Here is a 22,168-nt window from a genome sequence, read left to right as displayed (position 1 = left end):
GCATAAAAAGACAATAAAAAGCGATCTTTATTGAAGTGTCCACGGGCAATGTGTTCCAGTTGAGGGGGGTAAGAGGGGCGGCTTCACCGACCTTGGCCCCAGAGTGTTATACACTGCTGCTCGTGAGTCTGGCAGATGCCATTGTAACAGTAGCCGTCCACGTTGTGACAGGCGTGGCCGTCGTGCAGGTAGACGTTCGCAGGACAGTCGGGGCTGCTGCCGGTGCAGAACTCGGGGAGGTCGCAGGAGTTGCTGGGCTCTCGGCAGGGCGTGCCTGCCGGCTTCAGCTGTGTTCAGACAACAATCATTGGGTCGAGAGAATCTCAGCAGGGTGCCTTTAAAACGGCCTCTCCAGTCGGCGTAGGTCTCACCTGGCAGTCCTGGCAGCACTGCCCGTGGGCACAAACGGCATCGCCTTTCAGAGTGCAGGTGGTGGCGTTACAGCAGGGATTCATGCATTCCTACAGGGGGGGAAGGGAAACGGAAGAAGCCAAGCAGAGGAAGAAAATATAGGTGAGGCAGCACAACGGTAAAATGGAATAATATGGCACAAAGAGTTCATATTTCTGAGCAAATATTCTGACTTTCTTATCAGGGCAGACACGGCACTATCTGGACTACCAGGAAAACCGTCAACTGAAAGCAAATAGCACGTTCAAACAATGCTTGCATCTGATGGGAGCTCATTTCGACACTTTCATCGCCGCCGTGCGAGGGAGGGTGATGGGAATACAAAATAAGGAGAAAAAGCGCCCTCCAGAATTACCTTTACTTACAACAAAGCCACATCGCGTCCTGCCTGCCAGCATTTCCGTGCTATTTCTTCTGCCTGGTCAGCTGGACTGACCATTCAAGCATTCGTCTTTGCAAAATTTGCCTTGCAGAAAGTTCTGCTTTTCAGGTGCCGCGTTTCCTCATCACATCCCATTCAGTCTCTGATTCTGCCGCTTCTTTGGCAGAGCTCAACCTGCCTGTCTGACATGCATCCCCTCATTATTGGTACAGAGGAAAGGAAAAGCAAATACCGGTATGACATTTAAATTCTACACCAGCAACGCCGCCTGTGGTCAAAGGTGCTATTGAATCAATACGAAGGGCAGCAGATTGAATGTGCTACTTTAATTATTGGCTGCAAAATCAGATTTTCTTCCTTCACTTGTGGAGCAGATGCAATATTCTAGAATATTCCTCATTACGTCCCATTTCACCATAGAGGCCATCTACCAGCGTGAGCCGTCCAGCATCTGTCTTCTCTCTGATGCTAAAGGAAGCTTTTGTACTTCCACGTTGGTCGTTGCCCATGTGATCTCACGCTGTGGCGAGCTGACTAGACCCCCAGAGGGGTTGTGTCTCTCTCACACTCTCTCTCTCACGCCAGTAAGCCTTGGATCGTCCAGGCGGTGCGAATGAGCACCGTCAGCGTTGGGGTGGGGTAGATGGATGGAGTTGGCAGGGGACGTGGCTGACATGATGGGCCTTCCAGAATTTCGCCATTAAGAGCTTTTTCCCATGGTCTCCGGGGCCAGAGGAGGCGGAGGAGTCATGCTGAAAGGAAGGAGCCGGTGATTGTGAGGATCCAAGCTTTCTAATGAGGCTTTTTAATGGTGGAAAGGGGGTACCGCCTGAGCACTTGGTGCCTGCATGGGCTGGCACAACACGGCACAGCTCTGAGGAGCGCTTTATTATCACTGCTGGCTTTGTCCCGCAGGGCTTATTGTCTTGAAGGACAAGGCCATTTTCAGCCAAAAAAGAGACTCAATGGGCATCAGAGTGAAAACAAATGCTGAAAGACAACAAAGCATTCTATTATGAATCCATTACATAATTCAAATATGCTTAATAGATGTCACTTTTTAACAGTCTTGCTATTGTTTGCCGCTACTTATAGTCATTATCATAATTAACTTTTCTTTTTGCTCATCGTACAGTGGCTTAGCGACGTGTGCCGCCACTGAGCATTTGCATGCCAATACGCAACCATTTAAATAATTCCCCAATTTACACGATGGAGGCATCGGCGATGTCTCCTCTCCGCCAACAGTATCACAATCAGCTTCCTTCTAAACAACTCCTCAGTGGCTGAAATGAATAGATTCATCTTCAAGATGCTAAGCTCATTTTCCGGAGAGCGTTGGAGCTCACTTCAAAAGCTACAGGCTCCCCTCCCCCGACAAACACACACGCAAATACTCATTCCATTTCTCAAAGGTAGGAATTGTAATTAACTGTGATTTATGAGTAACGGTAAAGAACGGGGTCTCAATTATGGCAGGAGCTTGCTCAAAAAAAAGAAAAAGGACGTCTAGAGGTTGAAATGCTTTATTTCCCTGACTATAGCATCTCACCTCGAGCTCTCCACAGTCACACTCCTCTCCCTCCTCCACGTAGCCGTTGCCACACTTCTGTCCGCCGTAGAGCACCTTGATCTCAGGCATGTTGAACAGACACATCCCCACTCCTTTCTCAAAGCTGGCAGTCAGGTCTTTCTTGCTGCAGCTGCTGAACACCGTTGGGAATGGGTACCTGTGAGTGACAGCAATATATTTTTGAGAAGAGGGAGGTGGGAAATGACCAAAGATCCCCCGGCAGGGAACCAATTCAGTCAGAAGTAATCAGCGCTAATTGCTGCTAATCACAGGAGCTATCAACTGCTCGAGCTCGCTAAACGCTCCAAAGCTCCATTTTCATGCGAACCGCGCAAGGCCCTGGTGACAGTGAAGGAGAGATCTGATAAGAAAGGTTTTATGGGAAAAAGAGCTGGAGGGGGAAAAAAAGCGTTTCCATTGCTGTACTTGGAGTGGCCGTAAATTTGTCTGGAAATGCAGGAAGGCGTGTTCCCAATGTGGTTTTTGGAATGGTCGGAGAGGGTGGTCTGCTCCGAGGGAAAGCCAAGATCATTGCTGCGAACCTGATGTGGTTTATTGAGCCTCCCTGTCGTAATATAGTGCCGGAGATAACCAGATGTGTGAAGGCGTGCGGGTTCTTCTTTAAAACAAATCTACAAGTAACGTGCAGAGAATTCCTGGCCTCAATTTTTATAAAAACAATTTTAGATAAAACGTTTAAATGCTAGAGCACCCAGGGTCACAACTTCCCATAAACAACAAAGCTCAGTGGAGTTTTTAATATTAACAAAACATGTTTATCTGCGCTTTTTATCCATAAGGTTTAAACCCATTGGGTGCATTAATACCTACCATAAGCTGTATAAAAACCCTCCCCGCGTCGCTCGTTGGTGACAAACCTTTCAAGCTGCCGCTCTTTGATCAACTTCTACAACTAATGCAGCTCTAAAAATGTCACGTCACTCTCCGAATGTTTTGACATGACCTCATTCTCAGCTGGCATCTGATTTCATGGGTGGAGGCAGCTTACATCAGCCACCCCCGACCGGCGCAGCCATTCCATCCGCTCTTTCCAAGGGTCGACTCGGGTGAAAGAGTGGGCACTTTGATTCGGCAAACACTCCAGATTTAGGTAAAAGAGTTTAATGACACTAAATTGCAAAATGTAAGAGCAATAAGGAAAGCTGTAATAACAGCTATTATTGTGCCCTCTTTTCCCTTCCCCTCATCGGAGTACCTCAGGGAGTCTCGCCGTGAAGAACAGCTGTCAAGGCTGCTGTTCAACAGGCGGGCTTCTTCCTGAGTGACTGCTGACTTCCTCTTTACCCTAAAACCCAGAGCCAAAATTGCTCGCTCCAGTTGCAACCTCCTGATTTGCTGCTGTGAAGTCGGCCCTGTTCTACAGTTACCCGCCCGCTCAGTCCGTGACAAATGTCGGGTCTGTCACGAGATACAAGGGCAGCTCAGGATCCAGCTGTTCTTTATGAGAGGCAATGCAGGCATAATTGTCTACCCTGAACCGGTCTGGGCTGGTGAGAGGAGAAATAATAGCTGAGCATTACGTCAAATGGAATTTAGCAGCTGCAGCCCCCGCGGCCATTAACGCAGTGCCCGGGCCAGCTAGGGTGGGCACATCTGGGGCTCATGACACACTATAGTCAAAATAACGTGACGCGAGACAGCAACTCTCCCCATGGGAGGCTGGTCCGTCACCTCGTGGAGACCTAGAATGACTCTGCAGCCTTTGGGCTCTCTTTCCATGTGACGAGCCACAGCCACGTCCACCTGCTCTCTATGAATGCTGTATTGTCTTATAAAGCTACGGTGTTCCTTTAAGGACACGCTTCACATGTTCCCGTGTCAACATCTGGGCCGTGTTTGACGGCTTGCTTCAAAGGTCCTTCAGTTGATGGTTGATTGATTGTGCGAACCAATCCTGCCCCCTTTAAGATGATGTTAGAGCCTTGTTGATCGTGGATCATTCACAGATCGTTGACAAACCTCGATGATCTACCCCTGTGGTCTAACTAATCAATTATTAAATTTCAATCAAACAGTTAAAAGTGTATTTTTCATGGCTTCATGGTTTATTTTTCAAGCTTGATCTGACTCCCAAGTCATCAAATAATAAAACCTGTTCTCGCGATGATCACAGCAGAGCCGTCAATTTACGTTTCAACCCCTGTCTTAAAATGGTAACCATGGTGACAGAGCACAGGGGGACGGGAACATCAGAGACATCATGAGAGCACTCTCCTTGGTACCCGTGCCGTTGTTTCCCCGAGACACCCCCAGAGTCCCGCAGCAGTGGCCAGAGACTGGAGGGACTTTTGGAGGGTGCGACCTCTCACTCCCATCCACTTCAGGGAGGAGACTGTAAATGTTCCAACAAATCCCTCAACAGGGAACAAGAGATGAGGTTACAGACATTCTGGCCCAGTCAGTTATTGGTCTTTTTCCTCTCATACGCCTCTTCCTCAGCACACATTACTGACTGAGCTAGTTGTGTTTAAGATTCTTCCTTAAACTAGGTGGGAATGAGACCGTGTTGTGCTCGTTTAGGCTCTTTCCATACTAATAAATAATGGATCTTTTAAGGGGTAATAAGGATACGGCTGAAAATTTCAGTTTGATCATATTCACACACACGTGTACATGTGCTCATGCACACGTGTACATGTGCACATGCACACAATCAAGTGCAAATACTGCCTTTCTTTCACAATGTGAACTGGACGTGAGCTTCACAGGTCTCCCTTCTCTTCTCTCTGTCTGTATTCTTCACATCCCAGGAAAGGCCGTGAAACACATCCAGCACATCCTGCAGAGCCAGTTTATGTCACCGGTGTTCAGCCATAAATCTCTGATCAGGCTATGAATCACATCCCCCAGCCCTTTCAGTGATGCATCAGCTAAAACAGTTTTCCACCATCCTTGTGAAGAGTCTTTATAAAAAGGGGAGCAACGCTGGCTGATTTTTAAGAGCTTTAAAGCGACCTGCTCCTTCACGACACATTTATTATTAAGTTTACGGCCTCCTTTGTGAATGACATTACGTGATATGATCTGTTGTGGCCTTTTTTATTGCCTGGTGTGAGATGTAGACAGAGAAGAGCATTTTCAAACTGATTTCCCGGTGGACCCAATTAAACAAGACATACTGGAGAGTGCTCGCTCTTCAGTGGGTCACATTTCCATGGCACGACTTAGACTCTATTTCTTTGATTCCTAAATATTGTATGACAAGGGAAATCTATATGTGTGTGTCTGTTTGATGATCCTGCTTTGCAGTTATCATTCTACTTGGGGCCTGACCCATGGGTGCAGGGACCATGTCTTAATAATGCATCCCCGTCTCTGCCGTCGCGTCTTGGCATAAAAGATGCGGTCCCGTTGCTTTGCAACTCATTAGGCGAACACAGATTACATGCAAACCCCTGCTGTTTAACTGCTACTTCGCAGTTACCAGCTATTGTGCAAGCGAAGAAAACAGCAGCAGAAACATAAACAATGGCAGCTTCTCCATACATCTGGATACAAGCTGCTTGAACTCATGAAAGCACTCCAGCCACTGCGGTGTTGTTCTTTTCTTCTTTTACGCCTGATTTTGAGTTAAATGTGTTACTTCTGTATCCATGGTTTTAAGGTTTGGGTTATTTTTCACTCTATTTGCATGTGTCAATTCTAATTTACTTCCGACTTCTTTTAAAAGCTCTGCTATTGTGTGCGTGCGTGTGTGTGAACGTGTGTGTGTTTTCTTTTATCTCTTCGATCTGTTTCCTGGTTTTTATGTCCTTTATTTTCATCTGTCCACTCCCTTTCAATGCTTCTCGTCTGCAGTGCTCTTTATTTTTCGCACCTTTCCTGTTAAGTGTGGGTTTTCTGTAGCTGGGTGTTTGAAATGTTACTGCCTCTCTGTCTTGCCAGACCTTGTGTTCAAGGAATAATGGATGTCTGTTTTCTTCTTCCTTCCCCCAAAGCATCTGCTTTTTGGACAAAGGTCCAAACCAAACATAATCCTAAGGCACCAAAAGAGACTAATTTCTCTAAATCTTTCAAGAAAATGCAAATAAAATTCTTTATTGTTATGTGCGTATAAAAAAAACACGTACTATTTTAATGCTTATTTCATCACTGCATGTGGTTTGGCCCCTCCAAAGGCTTATCCCACCTACCGGCATGCTCTGTATTAATCACATACCAGCATGATTGTGTGTATGGACATCTATATTTCAGCCCTCCTCATTATCAATGCACAAGTATTATATTTGCAAGGTTGTGTTTTAATCTCAAAAGTGAACCTCTGTTCTTGGAGAACAGTTTGTCAGTTTGTGACATGACAGACTTTACAAACACACGCGTGCCCTGCTGTATTTAAATCCTCTTTCCTGGAACGCGTCAAAAGGACCACAAGTTTGGGGGAAAACGTTCCACTTTGTTGATGAGAGAGCCGAGCGAGTTGACCAAAGGTCACAACCCAAGTAAAATAAACATGCCTAGAATCAAACCATCCCACGGAGCAACACAAACCTAAATGGCCTCAGAGTGGCCCCAGTTCAGAGCTGAAGGGTGCAGTTGAGAGATGGATGGAGCTGAGTAGGCGACAATTATCTGGCCACCGTGAGTCAGAAACAAGCAGTGTTCTGTGCACATGTGCACCAGGCGCTGGGACAGTACGAGCTTCTACCCACCACCCATTACCTCTAAACCTCAAAACCCCAGTATCATAATATGACCTGGAACACTGACAATAGAACAAACAGGACACGTTGTGCTTGACTAACGATGGCCACGCTCTCCCATCAACTATGGGAAAAAAGCAGTTTCAGCAGCCGCGCACGTGGCCAAGTGGTGTTTAGCAGTGTGGAACAGCAAAGGGGACTGGACAGGACCTGTGGGACGCAGCACAGCCTCTGGCAAGGAGCGTGTGAGGCTGACTCTGAATTTAACTGAGGATGCAGGCTGAGAGAAAACATTCTAAACATCCGTATTTAGATGCATTGTGTCCTTAATCCCGGATTAAATAGCAAAGAAGCCTCTTAAAACAGGAACATGTCGCGTTATTCTCCCGTCGGCAGCGATGAAGGAGCTGCAGAGCCGAACAAAAAACTGGAAAAATCCTGGATTATTGAGTTATTGTCATCTGTGTTTCCCACAAACTGTCACTATAACATTTACAGGTCGTCCTGATGGATGACTTCAGACTTCATGATATTTTTAAACCTCGACTCCTGAAACTGTATAATAGGCAGTTTTCAAAGGTGGTTAAGTATTTATTTGAATCAGCAGAGAGAGATTTTCCGACATTAAACTTGCATGCGTGTCAAAGAATAGATTCACTCAAACTGCCTGCGAATACGGAGGAGAAGCCAGAGGAGACGGAGTTGGAGAAAGACAAAAAGAGTTCATCTGTTTCTTCTTTTTTTCTAATTCTAGGAAACGGGCCTGGACCAAAAATAAAGCTCCATCAGAGTTAAATATAAGCCTACATCTTACAGCTGTTTACGAGTGAAAAATGAGGAAGAGCGTTTATTTCCCCCTGAAAAGGGGGTTTTCTCAATATTTTTTCTTCTCCCTTAGGAGACTCATGGACCAACGTTACCGTGCACATTTGCATCTCCAGTACACGTATCCCTCTTTTACTATAGTATGAGCCCTAATAAAGATTTATAACGACATCTTGGACATCACTGAGCCACCAGTCACTCAACGCTGGACCTCTTAGCCAGGTTTTCTTCATCAGGCTCTTCTGGAGGACATGCTTCCAGTTGAGCTCTGGGCGCCGTCTCGCTACTGACACCAGTACAGGACGGAGCAGCCGTGTGCTGAGCTCCACTGGTCTCGCTTTTGCACGGCGACAGGAAGTGCTGTCCATCTTTATACATTGGAAATGTTCTGCAGCTCACAGAATGACTCCTTGGAAGGTGCACTGTCACTGAACCGCCGCTTTCCTTCTGAAAATGACTCATATTGCCTCAAGGCAACAACAGCTGTCAGATCCACCATAACCTCACGGTCCAGCAGCTTTAACGGTGTTATATCTTTGCCACATTGAATTGCGAAGGGGGACAGTGTGGAATAACAATACGGGCGTTGAGAGTGACAATTCAAGCTTGCTGCTGGCTTGATGAATGCAAACTAAATGTGGGTTTTAGGGGTTTTTAGATTGGTTTTCTCAGCCAAAATGCACTGGAGCTGCAGCTGACATGAACCACCGAAAGCTACTCACCCGGTGGAGGGAGTCATGATGCAGCCTCCGCGATCGGCCGTGACTCTGCAGCCGCAGCCCCTCTCCGGCGTGTCGTGGTTCATTCCGAAATTGTGCCCCAGTTCGTGGGCCAGGGTGACTGCGGCTCCAAGAGGGTTGTCCGAATGGTCCTGCAAGTGGACAAAAGTGCTGCGTTGATGTTGAGCTTTCCCGCCGTTAAGATATCAACAAAGACTTTGGTAATACCCTGTGGAAATCAATCACTAAATCAAGTGTTTCATGCACATTGAGATTAAAGCGAGGAAGTGGTTGGAGTGCTCCCTTGTTGCTGCGCTAAAGTGAAAAACGAAAGAAGCGACTGCGGGCTGTCTCTTTCATTCTGCTATGCTCGCTAAAACGGAGCCAGATGTGCTGCTTCGTCCTCACAAACGGAGACATGGAACCGGGCGAGAGACGTGAGCTGAAGGCACGGGCTGCAGAGATGCGCGGCGAGGACCGGGTGGAGGAGTGAAAGACGGCAGAGATAACCTGCAAGGTGTGTAAAACACGAACACGTGAGGCGCCCGGATAAATAATGGAGCGGTGGCAGCAGCACTTCATGGATGAGGGGGCGATGCTGCGGAGCACCTCTCCTGCAGAGTCTTCTGTCATCGTGCATAATTCAGCAGTCAGACCTGCACTCGGCTGAAATTAACGGTCATCGGATCTCCATATTTAACAGAGAACCAGCTCTGCAGCTATGAACCCGCTCCGATCCGCGAGAAAAACCCTCACTTCTCCCAGCTCATAAGCGCCTGAGAAGCTTTCAGAAAATGCCACCGTCTGCATTCTGTTTCACGACACCGCTGAAATTAGCGTAACATTCCGGTAAGTCGGGGTTCCAGATGTTTTGGGAAGTAATGATTTCTGTTTGGAAAAATAACAACGGGAGCCACGGGGGGAAAAGGGAACCTAATGAGTCCAAAAGGTTCTCCGTAAATGAACAAAGACAATTCAGACAAGGTCGTGGTTAGCCCCACGGCAAAGTCTGCGGTTTAGAAACTAATCATTTACGTCCTCTCCGTCTGCGTCAGCTTGCACAGCTCAGTTATAAGAACTCCTCACTTTACCATCTGGGAGAGCACGGCGTAAAGACCAGCTGGGGACTAGCTGAAAGCCTTACCTCCAGTCAGCCCCTCACTGTCAGACGCTTTTGTGTATTCAATAAACACTGATTTGTCAAATCAAGGACACGATACGCAACATTCCGTGGTTTTTCTGGGGAAAAAACACCCCAGTCTGTGGCAAACTCACCCCTCCAAACCCTTTTAAAAGTTCATGATGTGAGAAAGGAAGAAGGTGGAGAAATGGAAGGGGGGGTGTACTCTCTGGAGGAGGGTTACGGAGGGTACGTACCATGACGATTCCACCTGACTGCTCGGCCGTGCACATGCTCATGATGGGAGCCATGCCAATGGTGGTGCCCTGGAAATACACCCCGCTGAAGGAGAGAAAACAAGATGGTGTCACTACAATTCCTATCGGGACCCTGAGCCCGCCCCACAAACAGCTGTCAACGCTGTCTTCATTACACAGTGAAGAAGGAAGGGTTGGGAATGCTGGTCCTGCTTGGTTGCTCTGAAACAGCATGGGGGTCACTTGGTTCAGGTAGTTAGATAGTAATTTGCCCGCTGACTGGGTGTTGAAAACAAACAAACTGGCTTTCCATCAGAGTTTAGCAACGCTACACAGCGGTATGCTAATTGGAAAGCTGTCAAATGCATTATATTCTCTGTTGTGTTTAACATCAGGTATATCTGTGGCCAGTAGAATTTCGATGACGATAGATCTCACTACATTTTACATATCGTCTGTTAACTGGCAATTTTCCTGTCACACGCTCTCGCTAACTCCACTTTCATTGGCTCGAATGCGATACAATTCCCAAACCATTAGACGGGCTCTGATTTGCAGATGTTTTGTCAAAATTATGGTCAAGCTGTTGTTAAGGGACACTCTTAAACTGGTAATTTGTGTCAAAAGAGGCTGCCGTTCCCTGTTTTACATGGACGGAGCGTTCGTGGAGCAACTCCCTGTCGCATTCCTGTAGAGTTTCAAATCTACATGAGCAGATGAACCTTATTAGCTGAGCGTTGTCATGCGGCCTCTGAGGGAGGAGCTTGACCTTCCTCCAGTCCAGGAACTCATGCAGAGTGGTGAAGGGGTCCTGAGTGATGGGACACTTGTCCACATCGCTCCACACCTCCAGACCCACCAGAGCCACGCGGATGTTCAGGGCTCTGTAAAACTGCAGATGGAGAGAGGAAACACTTCTGTTACTCCCTTCACTGTTTTATAGGACATTCCAACACACGCGAGTCTCTTAAACATGACAAAATGTCTCTGAGCAAACGCCTCAACATAAATCACAGCACACTTTTGCCGCGGCGACATAATCTGCCCCTGATGTTTTATTAAAGCGCATCCCACGGCCGGTTGCACGGACGCAACCTTTTTCGCAATATCTCCCGCTCCAGTTATGGAATTGATTACCCGTTCCTAATCCAATCAGCCTATACTCACAGGTGGGTGACTCTCAAAAGGCTCGCCGCGTCCTGGAACAATTCACATTTCTACACTTCATTCCCTCTGTTGATTTGATTGTTACCTTGTCCACGTAATTGGCGATCTCAGCTAGCCGCTGCTTGACCTTCTCCATGTCCTTGCCTTGCTTCTGAAACTGAACAACAGCGGCAAACAAAATAAAGCAAGGACCAAAAGGTGATCCGACTTTTGGAATATTAATCGCCATCAAAGATACTGCTTGGGAAATATGTCACATGACAGTCTTGGGCTTGCACTGTAGCCGCAGGCACTGTGGTTGTAGCCGCTATCATCAAAGGCGCTCCGAATAGAGAGATAACCTCGTCCTCCACCAGCAGTTTTATATTTTATTTCCCCCCAGTTTCTGTGAATCTCTAGTGTTCAATGTTGACCTTTGTGTCCAATGTCCTCTCTTTATACTCTGGGATTTATAGTCTCATTTGGAAATCCAGACATGTGTGCAGAAGGTCGTAGGGTGTAGGAGAACATAGAGGCCTGTGACAACAAGGAAGAGGTGAGAGCGTCTTATCTCGGTCTCAAGGGGGCAGAGGGGGGCAGCTACGAGTCCTGGGAAACCCCTTACCATGGAAATGAACATTAGAGGGTGAAGATGTGTGACGGCACGACCTCTGCTTACCTCTCTGTTATCAGCCACGATGATCAGCTCCACATACTTGGTCGTAGTCTGGACATGGCGCTTATGCTGCAGAGAGCGGGCCGAAGGAGGAGATGCACGGGAACAGGAGGAGGGAAAGGGTGCAAGAATGATAAAGAGAGGGGAGGGGAAGGGGATTGATGTTAATAGGACACGCTTAAGGACATCTCTCTGGAAAAGGACACCTTTAATTTAGCAGGTGGAGGCTCCATATGGCTTTTCAGCAGAACCACAAGGAGGCGGGAACAACAGTAAGTGGCTATGCATCAAGTCTGACCCCAAAACAGCCTCTAAGGTCAGGCAGACCTTCGACTACGCTCTCATGGAATAAGCTCGGAGCTAATACATCACTGCTTTTCTCTGGCACAACTTTCAAAATGGGGTCAAAATGCAGCAAATAAGATGACAATTTGTCCAAAAGATGACTGTCGGCTTTATTTCCAGCGTATCGGCAGCACAATGAATCAGGCATTAGAAAATATCCAACGAGGTTTGAGCCTTTTTGAGCTTCACATGACACCAAACCCTCCCAACGAGTGAATCAATTTACACTAATTATAACAGAACCTAAATTAAAAGTCATATCGTGACCTTTCACCCTGTTTTTAATAGCTGAGTTGACGCTTGATGGACCTTATGGTGGACCCTATATAGAACTGCATATAGAAACACACAAACGCAAATTCCATACTATCGTGCTGGCTGAGAGTTCTGCTTCCACTTTATGGCCAGCTTTCAACCTGAGCTGCTTTATCCTTGCTGGCCTGGCAGTCTGGATCCTCTCCGCTCTTATCTGCCCTCAACACAGATAAGCCAGAACCGGCAAATGTGCTCCAAACGCAACCTTTGGTGATAACCAAGTCTTAAGGAGGACAGAGGAGATGAGAGACACACACACACACATAAAAATGCTACATTCAATCAATGTAGCGGAGCTCTTGGAGAATTTCCCACCCAAATGTCCCTCTTGTTTTTCAAGTAAAACTCAAATTCGTAGGAAATTCAGCATCCGACAGTTCTACAGGGAACTATTAATATGTTTCCTTTCAAATGAAGAAAGAATATTTGCATTTTTCTTCCACAGGCTCGAGGTTTACACACAAATGCCGCATCAATGGCGCCGGCGTAAAATGAAAACGGGAAAACGGTGTTCCTTGACAAATGAAAAGCAAATTTACCGGAGCAAACGGATCGGGGGTTCGGACGTAACGCTGCTTTGTGATTCCACTCCCTTTAGCTCCTCCAAGATTCTCAAACTCACAATTGAGGGAAAAACGGACACCCAATCCATCAAAATTAAATGCGTGCATTTAATATTCCGCCCCAATATTCAATTTCAAGGAAGACAGAGCACTCTGGAACCCTCCGCCGTGTGTTTAGGTTCCACGTCTCAGACTCTGAGCCCAAGGCAGTCTGCAGGAAACTCATCGCCTTAGCTAACCGTCGTATCTCTGGACACGTCCCCACCACACCTGACACTCATCACCCCTCGCCAACACGCCGCGCTATCTTTTGACCCCCGAGGGGAGCTTATCGGAGCGGCGGCGGCACGCCACGGCGTCCAGGTGAGGCATGCCGAGCTCTTCAGATGCAACGCGGTTCTCACATACGAGCAGAATATCCTGTTTGGAAACGTGACAAAGAAATAGACGCCATTTTGAAACAGCACCTGGTGACCGTTGTGATCGAATCGAATATAAATACAGGATGATATCGAGGCCGCCGCAAACACGGATGCCCAGAAAACACACAAGGTCTCCTCTGTTTTATGGAAATGAATGATTTAATACCAAACTACAAACAAATGTTTTAGCTTCGGCCTCTCCTTTCAAGTCCCCGGACATCTGTTCCATCTTTCGCAGCGGCTGTCTGGATGGATTCCCTTTGTTCTGGCCACCGCCGCCATCCCGCAGCAGATGACTGGAGTCTGTTTTCACCTTATCGGCGCTCATCCCCTTCAAAGCCCCTATCCTTGGACCTTTATGATTCATCCCTGCACTCTATAGGGCGAGCAGAGGGTGTTTCGGTCTGTGTCCCGCCGCAGCCTGATCTCGCTCTCGGAGCCAGCGTTGCCACTTATCAGCCCATGTACCTTCTAACGGTGTTTATCGGCCCCCGCTTTCCATACTCGCTGCTAATGGACGGACGGAAGAAATGAGTGAATAATTCAACAAGCAGTGGATTCTAAAATACACAGCAGGCCACTTAACGCCATCTACATTGCAAATCCTCAACAACAGTTAGGGTGCAGAGTATTGTATTTATAATCCGTGAGTCAGAATCCAAATACGGAGCGCGGTGAGAGGACATTTTTCACTTTGGCAGCTCGGTACAGGATATTCTCTCCTCGCAGTCCTTTTCAGGGCACAGTGAAGCACCAGGCCGAGGGAAGCAGAGCCAAAGAGCTCAATTAGTTTTAAATGTTGGGAAGTCTTGGTGAGTTTAAGGTGCTACTGAGTCAAAATTGATTTTTGGAGAAGAAGCAATTGGAGTTTTTGTGCATGCGCGGGAGCTTCGGTACAGAGGAAAATGTAAGAGATTGCGAAGCTTCATCGCGACGTGGTTTGCTGCTTATATGTTTAATGCTTGTGCCCTCCCACGTGCCCCTGTTTGCATCAGAAGCAGGAAGCGCTCGCTCGCACTCCCACGTCTTCATGGTGCACCATCGGAACACAGCCGATCGCTTGATTCACCTCAAAAAATGTAAAACGAAGGCAGGATTCACGCGCAAGGCAGAGGTGTGAATGCACAAAGCAACAGGCGAGCGTGACCCTTACTCTGGAGCCGAAGGTCCTGAAGGGGCTGCTCTCGGCAGCTCCACCAGGAGACGAGAGGTTGGAGTGGTGGCCGCAGGTGCCCGCGGCCAGCCCCAGGTGTTCGGCCGTGTAGATCCAGTGAGTCCCATCGGTGTGTTCAGGTGAGGGTTCCAGTACATAGGATGTGTCTTCAAGTGATATGTAGCCTCTGCAGGGAGAGCAGCGATAAGTTCCAGTTACTATCATAGATAGAAAAATTATCATACTTAGGGGGTCGTCTAATCATTAGGTTAACATCTTAGCTATGCTGCTATAGGCCGAGGCTGCCGGGGTCCGGAAACATGATCACCTGACAAGCCTCTGTCACCCCACTGGGTCATGGTTTCCTCTCCTCTCCTCTCCTCTCCTCTCCTCTCCTCTCCTCTCCTCTCCTCTCCTCTCCTCTCCTCTCCTCTCCTCTCCTCTTTGCCCAGCCCCCCATCAGCAGGAGGGTCCCCCTACATGAGCCTGGTCCTGCTCAAGGTTTCTTCCTGTTAAAGGGGAGTTTTTCCTTCCCACTGTTGCTTGTCTGGGGTTAGGCCCTGGGATTCTGGAAAGCACCTTGAAACAATTTTGATTGTATAAGACGCTATATAAATAAAGATTGATTTGATTTTGATTTGATAACACGCCTGTCAGATGTGTGGAATGTCCCATCAGGGGTCTGTGAGCAGGTACAGGTGCGTCCAGGTCATATACACGTGCGCCCCCACCCAGGAAGGCTGATGCAGCAGCAGGAGCACAATATGTCTTGTACGTACATTCCCCCACGTCAGCGAGTACGATTCACTTTGACGGCTGAGCCGATCGTATCACTTTGACCTTTCTCTTGCCTTACGTGTTCCTCTTCCTTCACTCTCCTCCGCCCTCACCTCTGAGATTTAAAGACACAGCCTGGATGAACTTCGAGATCACGGCGACCCGTCCTGCGATCAATTAGTCCCGGCGCGCCGATCAACCCCCAACTTTCTGTCCAATTAGTTTCATTTTTATTTGCAGGAAAAACTGCAGTAAAATAACATAAAACAAATAAACGTTGGGGCTACAGCGAAGGCTCCCGCAAGGGAATCACTCAGCACACAGTTCAGAGCTTTGGCTGGGCTGCAAAAACATTCCTGATGCTTTCCAATGATATTACTGAGATCATTAATTATACTTGAAACGCGGCGACATTATAACTTCTCATGACTCCCAAATCCCGTGAGGGGTGCAAATGAGTTGGGTGTCACAATCTCTCTGACTGCAGACTGCAGAGTGTCAGCCCATAGCTTAGCTTCATTCCATAGACTGTACCTGCCTGTTAGCCTTGTGATTAGCCTGACATCTTCATTAGGCCGGGTAACAATGATGGATGACACCTCTGATAACACATTCTGGACAATACAGGCAACAGAACATCACTCACATCTTGCAAAGAGGCTTAAATCACGCAAACAACACAGCCGAAGGGCTGGCGGGGCTTCGGTTAGTGATCTGAACCAAGGAAAAGCCTTTAAATGAGTAATTTAATGCTTTCAGCAAGTTCAAACGGTGGCATTTTTGGGTGGAGAGGCACTGATTAAAATCCAGCACTGGCACTGAAGAGGAGCAGGAAAGGCAAAGCAGGGAGGCTCGCCGGCACGTTAGCATGCAGAGCCACCTTCCCCGGGTTGCAGGTGCTTTCTGTCAAAGCGTTTAGGGGCCGCGTTCACCTTCCTTTATCTTGCATCTCAAGAAACAAAGGAGGTAAGCGCCAAGGCAAGAGAACACTCCCAGAGCTGCCTGAAAACAGTTTCAACTACCACAAACATGTCTGGTGGTAGTCTGGTCCACTTGTGACCCATCTTCTGGTGGTAACTGACAGCTGAAGATCAAGTTGAAGGCTTGACTGCACACATGCTAAAGCTAACATGTCACTTTTTTAGGTGAAATGTTTATTGTTCAAACACTCAAGGAAAGTTAAAGCAGCAACACACATCACAGAAGCGATGTTCCTTGAAGTGGAAAATTATCAGCTAGTACCAGAAACCAGAATTTTATGTATATGAGTGGAGAACAGGTGATTTGGATTCAAAACACATAGTGAACAGGGCACTTTGTGCTAATATAAAGTGAAAACAATTATTTAAAGCACATTTGCTGGCCTGAATCAGCATTTATTGAGAGAAAATGGTGCATTTTAGAAGTTGCTGCTTAAAAAAATGGTTTGGTATGAAATAGATCTGCTAGCGGAAGCATAAAATTGAATATTAAGCCGGTTAGCATGGATTCCATGCCCATTGTCACAATAAAAAATGAGACACTTACTTAACACCGGTGCAGGTGCTGAGGCTGACATCCGAGTTGATATGACCCTCCACTTCACCGTGGTAGAAGCAGTTTGCCTGTGGCAGCACAGAGAAAATGAGCATTAAAATTCAAAACAGGAAGTTGGACCGGTGTGAATGAATGTGTCTTTGGGTTTATGCAGAGCACAACACTGGTTCCCGATGATAACAGTGAAATATGAGCTAATTAACTGTGGGGAAAGCGTTTCTTTTCTTTCCTCTTTTTTTTTTTTTGCAAGGTTAGCAGCACCCATTCCCAGTCATCGCCACGGGCGAATGAGAGCGGAAATCTGTGCAGGGTTTCGCGTTTCCCGGCACAAAACCCACCGGCGGCTGACGCATTCCCAGGTACCAGCTCTCAAGGACCACCTGTCAGGCTGCAGTGCGGAGCGGAGAAAGTAAATTAGGCTTATGTTTATTGAAGCAGCCCTGCCAACAAGAAGGCGGAGAGGAAATGTCTGCCGTGGAGTGAAAACATTCCTCCTGTTACAGTTAAACAGGCGTCCTCAGGTGAAGGCACACTAGGTCCCTCCTGCCACCCTGTCTTAGGGAAATTTAAGTTTTCCACTCTCTTTTGGCTGCTTTCACACCCAGAGGGTGGCAGTAAATTTCAATGGCCTGCCTCCGTCTGGGCGCCTGCAGAGTGTAAAATAGGAGTCTTAGTCTTACTGTAAAGTAATTAAGCAGCAAGACCAAATATAACGAACGGTTAGAAATGTAAACAGCATTTTCTTACATCTGAATTTCAAAAACATGACTGGACCATTTAGCAGAGGAGCAGAGACGGGGTAATTACTGAGCTAATTAGGTAATTGGTTGCAAACACATTTGCCAAATTAGTTTGAGCGGTGATACTTTGTCAATATGTGCTTAGGCGCTCCCAGAGGAGCAGAAAAATCAATTAGCAGCTAGAACATTAAAATATTTGACTTCACGCTTTTGTTTCATGTGTACTATCAGAACTCTAAACATGTTGCTCTGCACTCAATGCTAATGAAATATTCTGACTTCAGATTCCTTTAGAAACTCAACGATTTGGAAGCAAATCCACTCAGGGTAACACTAGCAATTATGTGTGATTAAATTAGATTTCAGGGAACCAACAGAGGTCAACGATTAGCATTGAAGACTTGTTTAAAGGCGGATGATCCTTCCGTAGAAAGTATGCAGAGGGCACACTTGTGCACCTTTATTTTAGGAGGGGCAAAACAAAAAGTCAAGGACTGTCTTCAGAGGAACTCTTTCACTTTTTCACATTTTGCTTTCAAGCTCACAATTAATCTGGGGAACTTGACATCACAGGTTTGATCGTAGCTCCCTCCTGCAGTCCTCTGTGGAGGTTTAGCTGTCTGGGGGCGCAGAGGTGAACGACCCAGGGCAAATGTAGCCAATAATTATGAGCGTGGAGACAGATCAAGGTATGCTTGATGTCAAATTCAACAGGAGGATGAAAGTTCATCTGAAAACAAAAGTTGAGTACGTTCACAGTTGCTGATGAAACCTGGGGAAAAGCACAACCATGCTAATGTTAGCAAGAGAGGAGAGCACAGAGGACGTTGGGCCACGCTCTAGAGCAGGGTTGGGCAAATCCAGTCCTTGAGGGCTGGATTTAAGCCAGACTTTCTGTCCTACAGGTAAATACTCTCACCTGGGGCTCCATTTACCTTGGTGAAAGCGGTTTCTCCCTGGTAGGATGCAAAACCTGGCTGGATTCCAGCCTTCGTGGATTGGACCTGCCCATCAGAGGAGGTCAAATCCATTCCTCAAAGGTTGAATTCAAGTCAATGCCCACCCCTGCTCTAGAGCAAGGCTGCGCCCATCTGGTCTCAGAGGGCCACACTCCAGCCAGGTTTTCCGTCCTACCAGGTAGAGCTTTCACTGGGAGATGTACATTCTGCCTAGTAGGACAGAAAACCTGGCTGGACTCCAGGACTGGATCAGCGCACCCCTGCTTTAGGGTATCCAATCAATCTAATGTGCGTGTTTTTGCATGTGAGAGGAAAACCCACGCAGATGTGGCAGAACAGGCAAACTCCACATGGGAAAAAGTTGGGGTTCACGTTTTCATGGAGCATTAATTTAATAATAAGCCCTGAAGTGCGGACATCATGTAATTTTTGCATGGTGAGGAGGAGCAGTGCTGGATTTAGAGCAGGAACTTAATGCTGCCACCTCATGTTTCTTTAATGAGATCATGACTGTGATCCATTGATATAAGGGATATGAATAACCTCTTTGCAGGAAGAAACGGCGCATAACTTTATTTCTGCAGGAAAGATTATCAACACATTATAGGGGGAGGAAAACCTGGATGTGAACGCTGCTCTGTTTAAAACACGGTGCATCCATCATTCCACACTAATGTGGCGATTCACTTTCCAATGGTGTAGCTTTAGCAAGGGCAGTGGTGTGTGGAGTTTAGGTTCAGTGGGAATGAGAGAGGATGTAAAACAGAGAGAGGGAACCGAGGGAGAGCTGAATCATGCTGAAATCACTCCCAGCAGTGACACATAACTGAACCCTTTGGATCCTTTAGCCAGATCAGTATATCAGCCTCCTCCCTGCCGGCAGGACAAATAAATTAGCCATGAATCAGTCTCGGAAGATCTGGTCAGTTCCAGTAAAAAAAAAGACCCTCCCGTGAAGATCTGGCAGTGCTCATGGGAGAGGGATGAGGGATGGAGGTCTGGTTCGCAGGATGCAGGTTACTTTCACCGCTTCCTCACTCCACCCTTGCAATCGTTAACACGCCCGTCCATCCAGGAGATTAGTCCATGTCGGTCCAGGAGATCGTAGACACAAAATCGATACGAGTAAAAAAAGAAAAAAAAAGAGGAGTTTTTTTCCACTGATTTCAGTTCAATCATGGCCTCTTTCTTCTGTGCTTGGAATCAAAACAAATTCATTGTGAGATCTTTATCCCTTCAACATGCATATAAATGCAACATTTTTGTTTTTGCTCCCATTTTCATGAGCCAAACTCAAAGATCAAAGATTTTTCCTATATAAAGGCCCGTTTCTCTAGAGAATATTTGGCCAGCCGGCAGCAGGAAGGTCCACCAGAGCTCATATCCAGCCTCTTCACCCCCAAGATGGCCCAAGCGGGTTACGCAACCAAAGGATTTCTGGACAAACTGTCAGAAACTGTCTCGTTGAAGCTCTTCAGCACGCTCCTCGTCCTTATCGGGGTCTCGAGTGACTTGAGGTGGTTATGAGATCCTGAGGCCCATTAGCTCATGTTGCAGCGTGATCAGGGGCGACTCACTGGACATGTGAGCCATTGAGTGTTTGGGGTCTTCTGGATCGGCGTAGATGACAGCGTGCAATGTCCTACAGCCATTGAAGAGAAGAGGACCAACAGTCCATAGGCCACAATCAACAACCGGATCCACTCTATGAGGAGGAGACACGTTACGGTGGATGGGTCCACCCAGCGGACCCCCCAAATACAGTAAAGCTGCACATTTTAGAGGCCTTTTAATGCACCCGCGGATGGATTATCAGCACAGAATGCTCACCAGTTTACACACATTTATGAACAATATTTGAAAAGGAAAAGGCCTTTTGTGTCTTTGATCTTCCATCTCATGAAAATGGGAGCAAAAACAACAAAGATTCTATAGCATTATGCCCAGGTTTCATCCGTCATTAAAAACATTCATTTTAGTCAAAGCCTGATAATAACTGAGCGGGCCGGTGACCGTCTCACGGATGTCTCTGCTGGACACGTGTGGCTCGCTCATTATTGAATTTGGCTAATCTCCTTTGTGGATCGGAGAATAGGTACGCCTGGATTTTGCACAGAAATGGCCATTATCAGGCCGAAAAGATGCCTGGACAAAAAACCCAAATTCCACGAGTGAATCTGAGCAGCTGAGGGAAAAAACTAATTTCAGGATGATTCAATGTCTCTATTTAATATTATTCATTCCTCGATAATAAGCACAATTTAATAAGCCTGGAGATCATGTAGAAAAAGACTTTCATATCCAATATATTAGTTTATTTTTGTTTTTTTAGGTACTCTTATCAAATGTAAAAGTGATTTTCTGAGTAAATTAATGTAGATATGAGCTGATAAGGTTGCCGATGCTGAATTATCTGAAGCGCTCGCAGCGTGTTTTGCAAAATGTTTTTTTAGCTTTATATTCAATTGATTAAACATTTGGTAGTAATCTTCCCTATAATATCAAATTAGGGTCAAAAATACTTTCAAAAAGTAAAAATACAATGAATTTGTTGATATTTTGAGCCTTAATTCTCGGTCTGTTGCAACTTTTCCGCTTTTCTGCGGAAACTCGTATTAGCTGGTGTTAGCGAACAAAGCTAAACCCAGTAAGCTCTTTTGTGTTCAGGCACATCACATAATTGGACAATTACCAACTTCGAATGACATTTTCTGAGGTAAACAGAACACAAGACATATCAGGAGTTCTGTAAATCTACTTTTGCAGCCCATCTCAGACGCAGCTGCTGGGTATTTCTGTCGCTGTGACGTCTTTAGTTTCCTGCATAACACTCTGCCCACAATCTGTTATGAAACACCTGAGCTGTTACCTAAAACACAGACGCTTGTCTGACCTCTGTCCCCCTTTTATTTAATCAAATATGAATCGGCCGGCGGAAGCAAAAACAGGCCTCCCACAATTTCATAGGGAAAAGTCGGTCTCGCTGCAGAATCGGCTTTTTCTTTGACCCTGACAGAATAAAGCAGCTTTAAGAAAGAAAAGGCCAAAAACAGTAATAACTGTTGGGTGGCTGATGAAAAAAAGAGTTCAATGCGCCAGGAATAATTTAGAAAATAGATTACGAGAGTAAAAAAACATACCGTGAAGTCGTGAGTGCCTGTGACCACTGTGCCGTCTTCTAGGTAATGGGTTTCTGTGTAGTTACTTGCAAACAGCCCGCTGAAAAGGAAAGAGACAGGTGAAGCTTCCGCCACAGCGTTCCAAAGTGTAACACTTTTAATAAGGAGTGAGATCCATTAAGGTGTCAGCCTGCGATAGGAGAAAGGAAACGTTACAGTAGGAGATTATAAAATTGATTTCTATTGTTTCACAAGCTACATGTATGCAGCAGAAATCCAATAATAATCCATAACTCATTCCATGTGACGCGGCAGAGCAGCGGTTGGTTAAAGCGTGGCGGACCCTCGCAGGAGGTCATGAGCGGGAGGACACGTGCGATCCTGAGAGATACCTGAGAGGTGGATCCTGCATTGGTGCAAAGGGAATCAGGTGTGATATTCACACCGAAACAAGGCTCCATCAGTTTAT

At 46.6% G+C, this 22,168-nt stretch overlaps 1 protein-coding gene across 1 annotated transcript in view; it reads right to left on the bottom strand.

Annotated features, from left to right (window-relative positions):
• LOC101073949 (disintegrin and metalloproteinase domain-containing protein 12-like) overlaps positions 1 to 22,168 on the bottom strand; it is a 59,844-nt gene that overhangs the window by 7,807 nt on the left and 29,869 nt on the right. The window contains exons 4-14 of the mRNA XM_011616184.2: positions 21,721 to 21,799; positions 16,873 to 16,949; positions 14,569 to 14,755; positions 11,774 to 11,839; positions 11,201 to 11,272; positions 10,671 to 10,840; positions 9,949 to 10,033; positions 8,575 to 8,723; positions 2,346 to 2,523; positions 372 to 461; positions 92 to 287 (exon numbers count right to left, since the gene is read on the bottom strand). Coding sequence (XP_011614486.2) covers positions 92 to 287; positions 372 to 461; positions 2,346 to 2,523; positions 8,575 to 8,723; positions 9,949 to 10,033; positions 10,671 to 10,840; positions 11,201 to 11,272; positions 11,774 to 11,839; positions 14,569 to 14,755; positions 16,873 to 16,949; positions 21,721 to 21,799 — 1,349 coding nt within the window. The remainder of the gene's footprint in view (positions 1 to 91; positions 288 to 371; positions 462 to 2,345; positions 2,524 to 8,574; positions 8,724 to 9,948; positions 10,034 to 10,670; positions 10,841 to 11,200; positions 11,273 to 11,773; positions 11,840 to 14,568; positions 14,756 to 16,872; positions 16,950 to 21,720; positions 21,800 to 22,168) is intronic.

Source organism: Takifugu rubripes, chromosome 1, assembly GCF_901000725.2.
Source record: "Takifugu rubripes chromosome 1, fTakRub1.2, whole genome shotgun sequence".
Classification (NCBI taxonomy): domain Eukaryota; kingdom Metazoa; phylum Chordata; class Actinopteri; order Tetraodontiformes; family Tetraodontidae; genus Takifugu; species Takifugu rubripes.
Note: the sequence above shows the minus strand (reverse complement) of the source record. Positions and strands in the feature narration are given on the sequence as shown.